Source organism: Manis pentadactyla, chromosome 4, assembly GCF_030020395.1.
Source record: "Manis pentadactyla isolate mManPen7 chromosome 4, mManPen7.hap1, whole genome shotgun sequence".
Taxonomy (NCBI): Eukaryota; Metazoa; Chordata; class Mammalia; order Pholidota; family Manidae; genus Manis; species Manis pentadactyla.
In genome coordinates, this window is record NC_080022.1 from 168,502,103 (window position 1) to 168,508,619 (window position 6,517).

Below are 6,517 nucleotides of genomic sequence, written 5' to 3' on the forward strand. Positions count from 1 at the left end.
CTTTTCTGAATGGTTCACCTGAGTGGATGACTGGTCAGAGAAAAATGCCCCATCCCCTCACCTGGCCGCCTGGGAGGGAAGGTCAGGTTAAAGTCTCTGGCCCCGGACTTGGGAGGAGGTAGGAAAGACCCAGCGGTGCTCACAACAGGCCTTGACTTTCTGGGGTCTCAAGGCTGGGGGTGCTTGGAGGAGGGGCTGGGCTTCCAGGTCACTGAGGCACCTCTGGGATCTCTGCCTCTCTCCCCCTCCACTCACCAGCACACTCACAGTTGGGAGCATAGATCCCAGCCAGGGCCACCAGGATACATGCCCTTGTCCCTCCTTGCCTGCAGGCTTCCAAGGGAGCCAATTTGCTTGAAGCCAGGGGGCTCCCATCTTGGTCCTGGCTAAGTGTGCGACCCTGGGCAAATCTACTTCTCTGAGCCTCCATTTCCTGCTTTGTAAAAATGAGACTCATTCTGTCATAGGGCTGTTACAAAGTTAAGATATCAGGAGTCAGGCACAGTACTTTAATAATCAGGAGTAGGGTGCTCTGTTATCCCCACGAGGTCCTTATCTCAGCTCCTGTCACTGCCTCTTTGGTGCCCTTTGCTTTATCCACTCAGCAGTGCCCTCATTCCTGCTGCTCCCTGCCCAGAACCCCGTGTGCCAGCTCTTGCACCATGAGTGGCTACTCTTGGATGCTGGGCTGTCCCAGCAGCCATCCTGCTTTCCGGCTCCCTGTACATGAGAGCCAGGTCCCTCCCAGGGGCAGATGGGAGCTAGCAGGCACATTGGAGCTCTTATGATGTGGCTATGACCAGGAAGTGGGGAAAATGAGGCACAGAGAGGAGCAGAGAGTGATCCACGGTCACACAGCCTATTGGGCTAGAGCCAGATCTGACTGCCAGTCATCAGAGCCCCTGGATTCCCATCTCACCCACTTTGGGTGCAGGGGTAGAGCTGGGAGCCACCTCCCACACTTGCTCTTTCCACCTTGACCCTGGCCTGACTTGGGAAACCACGTCTCTTGACCACCGGCTATGGGAAAGAACACCTGGCAGGTTCGTGAAGAAGATCCACCGTGTGGAATTAACTTCCAGTCCCCCTGCTGGTGTGGTGGCAGACAGGGACCAGGCCTTCAGTGTAGATACCCGAGGGTATAGTTGCACTGTCCTTTTCTGTTGCGGTGCACAGTCAGGGGATGTGCCCTTGATCCCAGGCAGAGGAGAGCAGTGAGGGCAGGACCTGATGGCTGGTACAGAGCCCTCAGGGGGCCTTGGTTCCTGTCATTTCTAGCTCTGTTTATAGGAGACAAGCTGCTGTCCTCCCCGTGTGAAGGGGAAGGGGTGGGGCAGAGGGCAAGCACCAAGGTGGCACGAGGCTGGGCACGTGCCTGGTCCCAGACAGTGTCTAAGGGGTGTCAGACACATGGAGGCGTTGATCTGAGGACCTCTGTCCCCACTGGAGCATCTTAATCTCTTCGGAAGCTGACCTCTGACCTGGGGGCATCCAGAGTCCAAGTACCTCAACCCCTGCCCTGGGCATAAAGTCCCCCGTCAGTGAGCCTTGGCTCTGCTTATAGCATCTGATGCCAGAGGAGCTGAAAATAGCCCCTATAGGAGGGGGAGGAAGGAAGGGGCTATTTAAAGGGCCTGGGAGGAGTAGAGTCTCGAGGGGGTGAGCAGCGATCATGGCCACCTCAGAGCTGAGCTGCGAGGTGTCGGAGGAGAACTGGGAGCGCAGAGAGGCCTTCTGGGCCCAGTGGAAGGATCTGATGCTGTCCACACGGCCTGAGGAGGGGTGAGTGCTGGCCAGCGGGTTCCCTCCCTGCCTCCCCTTGAAGGCACAATGCCTTGGAGAGATTTCTGGGGATGGGGGCAGGGAGGACACCCACTTGGGAGAGTGGAGTCACCCCTTCTGTACCTCAGGTCCTGGCAGCCCCAGGGAGCTCCCCTCCCAGCCTGTGTCAGGAGGGTAACAGCTTTTAGGAGCTCAGTGTCCCCCTCCCCTCTCCTTCCTAGCTGCTCCCTGCATGAGGAGGACACCCAGCGGCAGGAGACCTACCACCAGCAGGGGCAGTGCCAGGCGCTGGTGCAGCGGTCCCCCTGGTTGGTGATGCGCATGGGCATTCTCGGGCGCGGGCTGCAGGAGTACCAGCTGCCCTACCAGCGGGTGCTGCCACTGCCCATCTTCACCCCCACCAAGGTGGGCGCCAGCAAGGAGGAGCGCGAGGATACCCCCACCCAGCTGCAGGATCTGCTGGCACTGGAGACAGCCCTGGGTGGCCAATGTGTGGGGCGCCAGGACATGGCCGAGATCACCAAGCAGCTGCCCCCGGTGGTGCCTGTCAGCAAGCCCGGTCTTCGGCGCTCCCTGTCCCGCTCCATGTCCCAGGAAGCGCAGAGAGGCTGAGCAGGACTGTGACTCCAGCCCCACTGTGCCTGCCCTGGGCTGGGCCCTTCCTGGCTAGGACCACGGAGGGGAGCTGCTGGCCATGGATGCTTTGTAGTTTGCCCAAAGTTGGGGGCTAGGGGAGGAGGGAGCCAGAGGCCAAGATGCCTGGGTCCCCTGAGTTCCCAAAGGGAGGGGAGCAAAGACAGTGGGAACTAAGGGGGGAGAGTTGGGGGCCAGCAGGGCGAGTTACCCCAGCTCCAAGAGAAGGGACAAAGAGGCTGGTGAAGGCAAGAGGTCGCTGAAGGAGGGACCCTGGTCCAGGTTCCAGATTCAGAGAAAGACGAGGAAGAAATATAAGGGGATCTAGAATGCTCTTGGGAAGGAAGTTCGGAGTGGAGTGAGGGGGACATGAAGCGGGCAGAGGCAGGGTGGGGCCCCCAGCATCCTCTGTTAGTGCTGCAATAAATGCTCAATCATGTTCCAGAGTGCTGCCTCTTTCCTTGTGGGGCCCAGCCCATTGGCGTCCGCCCCCATGCTCACTTCAGGGCATGGACCCTGCATCTGAGCTAAATATGGCAGAGCTAATGGATGCACTCCATGTTTGGGGGGTGCAGAGACAGTTATAAACAGGGTGTCTGGCTGGCCAGTCCCCCTCCCATAACCTGGCTCTGCTGTGCAGTCCTGGCCTCTGTGTCCAGTCCCCTGGCACTGGGCAGTGTCCAGCAGGCCAGCTGGCATGTGGGGCTTGTTTATGATCTCTTGGAGAATATGGAGGGGGCTGGCACAAGACTGTCCTTGGCGGGGCCTCAGGGTGTGGAGGGGGTCAGTTACCCCAAGGCTGATCTGCCTCCGAGTTCCGAATCCAAACAGAATTAATCCTTGGCTGGGCTGAGGTGTTTTACCTCTCTGCACTAGGAGCCCAGGGTGGGTTCTTAGGCATGGAGGGCAGACTCCTGTCTTTGACCCCTGCAGCTGTTGTAGTGACTCATGTCCCAAACTGGCTGCCTGGCCCACACGGAGATACTTTCCCTTGGGACAAGGTGGGTAGGGGGGACACAGAGGAGGCCAAAGCCCATCTTGGCAGGGGCTGGTAGCCTACTCAGGGCAGAGGGGCACTGGACTGACCCAGAGGGGTCCCACTCCAGAAAGACCATGGAGATGGCCCTGCAGAGTCCGCTTCCCATTTGGGAGTAGGGGACGGTATACCCTGGCATCAACAGCCTGGTACCTGTAGCGCCAAGCAGGAATGCAGACTGGGGCTGGAGGGTGGGGTGGGTGAGGTGTGAGACCCGAGACCTCAGACCGGTGGGATCCCAAATCCCTCGGCTCCGCCCGTGTCCCCTGGTGGCTTTGGCGGCCTGGAAAGGACGCCCTGCGTCCTCCTGCCCTCACCTGGGTCCTGCTCCCCGCCACGTGGCAGGATGTCTGACCCCAGATAAGCAACCGGGAGCCCCCAGGGGAGGTCGGGCTGTTCCACCGCTAAGTGCATTAGCCCCGCCGACGGGCCCTATCGCAGCTGCCATCGGACGGGCGGGGCCGGAGCTCCGCTCTGGGGCCCCCGGGCGACCGCGGGGAAGGCCGGAACGGACTGTCCTTTCTGGAATGGGGGTGGCGGGCGCTAGAGGACGGGGTGGGGTAGGAAAGGATGGAAGAGAGGCCTGGGGGAGGGGCGGGGAAGGGGAGTCGGGGGGACCTTACTAAGGGAAGGGGTGGATGTGTGACAGGGTGTCCCGGAGTCAGGGGAGCCTGGCCGGGCATCTGGGCCCTTGAGGGGAGGGCGCTGGGAGGTGGGCACAGAGGAAAGGGCTAATTTGAACCCTGGCAAAAGAGAAGGGATGGGATGCCCGTTCGGAGAAGGGAATGGCCCGGGGAGCTGGGGAAGAGCGATGGGAGGAACGGGGCGGCGGGCAGGGTCGGAGGTGGGGAGCAGAGGCGGTTCCCGGGCCCGGCCAGGCGCGGGCAAGAGGGGGAGGGCTCCGGGGCGCCCGCGGGGCAGGGGCTGCAGGGATGCTCTGCGGCCACGCACCCCCCCCCCCACCGCGCCCCGCGCCCCGGTGTGTCTGCCGCTCGGACACTAACGCAGACGGATGCGGTGGGCGGGTGGGAGACGCGGCGCGCTTGGCCCCAGGCGGCGCATCGCTCAGCCGCCGCCCCCGCCGCGAACGGGTCGAGGCGCGGGTCCGGCGGCAGATAAAGGGGCCGTGGGGCGAGCGGGGGCCGGCGGGCCGCGGCAGCAGCATGAGCGCGGCAGACCCGGGTCCCGCTGCGGGCGCGGACCCCGACGCGGACCCCGGCCGGGCGGCAGCGGCCTCCGCCTACCGGCGCTTCGAGCCCCGCGCCTACCTCCGCAACAACTACGAGCCCCCTCGCGGGGACCTGAGCAGCCCGGACGGGGTCGGGCCTTGGAAGCTGCGCTGCTTGGCGCAGACCTTCGCCACCGGTGAGCGCGGGGACACTGGGGCCCGAGGACAAGCAATCTGGGAGCTAAAGGCGCTAGAGTGAGAGAGCCGGGTGGAGACCAAGCGACGGCGATGGGCAGCTGGGAGGTGAAAGGAAGATGGGGTGCGATGCGATATCCCCTAGGCGAGCGGCAGTGAGGAGACCTGCGGAGGGTGTGGGGAGGAGGGAATGACCAGGACTGGGAGGTGAGGAGAAGCGGGGCAAGAAGTGGAGGCAGAGACTGGGGAGGGGAGACACCTGGGAGAAACCGCTGGCCACCCCGGGATCGCCCCCATTTAATCCTCATCAGTGGGCACAGTTTTACAGATGCGAGCCTCCTTCCCAAGGTAGGTCAGTGCTGGGGCTAGGACCCAGCGCCGGGCTGTCACCCAGAGCTACAGCTTTTCCACATAGAGACACACTAACAGAGGGAGAAGTTAGAAAGGGAGGGAGGGGGTGACTGGGGCGGGGGCCCCTGTACAGGCCCGGCACCAAGACCCCACTCCTCTGTCCCACCCAGGCGAGGTGTCTGGACGCACCCTCATTGACATTGGTTCAGGCCCCACCATATACCAGCTGCTCAGTGCCTGCGCCCACTTTGAGGACATCACCATGACAGATTTCCTGGAGGTGAACCGCCAGGAGCTGGGGCTCTGGCTACGGGAGGATCCCGGGGCTTTCGATTGGAGCACGTACAGCCAGCACGTCTGCCTCATTGAAGGCAGGGGGTAAGGGGGCTTCCCATGGCCTGGCTGGTGGGGGGCAAGAGAGGCCTGGTCCTGACCCTGCCTTCTGTCCTGCATAGTGAGTCCTGGCAAGAGAAGGAGTGGCAGCTGCGAGCCAGAGTGAAGAGGGTCCTGCCTGTCGACGTGCACCAGCCTCTGCCCCTGGGTGCTGGGAGCCTGGCACCCCTGCCTGCTGACGCCCTGGTGTCCACCTTCTGCCTGGAGGCTGTGAGCCCAGACCTTGCCGGTTTTCAGCGGTCCCTGGACCACATCACAACCCTGCTGAAGCCTGGGGGGCACCTCCTCCTCATTGGGGCCCTGGAGGAGTCGTGGTACCTGGCTGGGGACGTCAGGCTAGTGGTGGTGCCAGTGTGTGAGGAGGAGGTGATGGGGTCCCTGGTGCATAGTGGTTATGAGGTGAGGGACCTGCGCACCTATACCATGCCTGCCCACCTTCGAACAGGTGTAGACGATGTCAAAGGCATCTTCTTCGCCTGGGCTCAGAAGAAGGTGGGGGTGTGAGGGCCCAGTGTACCCAGTGCTGACATTCTTATCCACCCAGATTCCCTATTTTCTGAGGTGGTACCAAATAAAGACATAAACTCTCACCTTTTTTTTCCAGAAGCTTCTATGAAGGTATGTTTCTGTACCATTCATTCTTCCCAAACTAAGCAAAGCTAAGGTCAGAGGGAGCTTAATCAGCATTTGCTGTGTGCCAGGCACCTACTAGGTCCCTTCAGGCCTCACACTCAGAAGCAGATCCTGTTATCCAGCAAGTGGAGCTCAGAAAGGTTACTCAGCAAAGAGTAGTAAAGCCTAGTTCAGACAAGAAGGGAAGGAAAGGGGGGATAATTAGGAGCCTGAAGTGGAACTTGCAGGGGTGGGGTTTATAATCCAGGTACAAAGGGCCAGGAAAGTGAGAGGGGAAAAACCAGCACCAGCTCCCTTCCTAGCAACCTCCTGCGCCACCGAGGACT

At 61.6% G+C, this 6,517-nt stretch overlaps 2 protein-coding genes across 2 annotated transcripts; both read left to right on the forward strand.

The window, feature by feature from the left end:
* The first annotated feature begins 1,626 nt into the window (after window positions 1-1,626).
* On the forward strand, window positions 1,627-2,854 carry TCAP (titin-cap). Its single transcript, XM_036930375.2, has 2 exons — window positions 1,627-1,782; window positions 2,004-2,854. Exons 1-2 carry the CDS (start codon window positions 1,673-1,675, stop codon window positions 2,392-2,394), a joined length of 501 nt encoding a protein of 166 aa, XP_036786270.2. The 5' UTR covers window positions 1,627-1,672; the 3' UTR covers window positions 2,395-2,854.
* A 1,233-nt stretch (window positions 2,855-4,087) lies between these two features.
* PNMT (phenylethanolamine N-methyltransferase) lies at window positions 4,088-6,148 on the forward strand. The gene is made up of 3 exons (XM_036930549.2): window positions 4,088-4,816; window positions 5,336-5,543; window positions 5,621-6,148. The coding sequence occupies exons 1-3, from the start codon at window positions 4,237-4,239 to the stop codon at window positions 6,060-6,062; spliced, it is 1,230 nt and encodes a 409-aa protein (XP_036786444.2). The 5' UTR covers window positions 4,088-4,236; the 3' UTR covers window positions 6,063-6,148.
* Window positions 6,149-6,517: the final 369 nt, after the last annotated feature.

What these genes read in the sequence shown, in the direction of transcription:
- TCAP (XM_036930375.2), top strand. Translation starts at nt 1,673, where the DNA reads ATGGCCACCTCAGAGCTGAGCTGCGAGGTGTCGGAGGAGAACTGGGAG. An exon ending in TCCACACGGCCTGAGGAGGG is followed by an intron (nt 1,783 to 2,003) that starts GTGAGTGCTGGC and finishes TCTCCTTCCTAG; the next exon opens with CTGCTCCCTGCATGAGGAGG.
- PNMT (XM_036930549.2), top strand. Translation starts at nt 4,237, where the DNA reads ATGGCCCGGGGAGCTGGGGAAGAGCGATGGGAGGAACGGGGCGGCGGG. An exon ending in GGCGCAGACCTTCGCCACCG is followed by an intron (nt 4,817 to 5,335) that starts GTGAGCGCGGGG and finishes TGTCCCACCCAG; the next exon opens with GCGAGGTGTCTGGACGCACC. An exon ending in TGCCTCATTGAAGGCAGGGG is followed by an intron (nt 5,544 to 5,620) that starts GTAAGGGGGCTT and finishes TGTCCTGCATAG; the next exon opens with TGAGTCCTGGCAAGAGAAGG.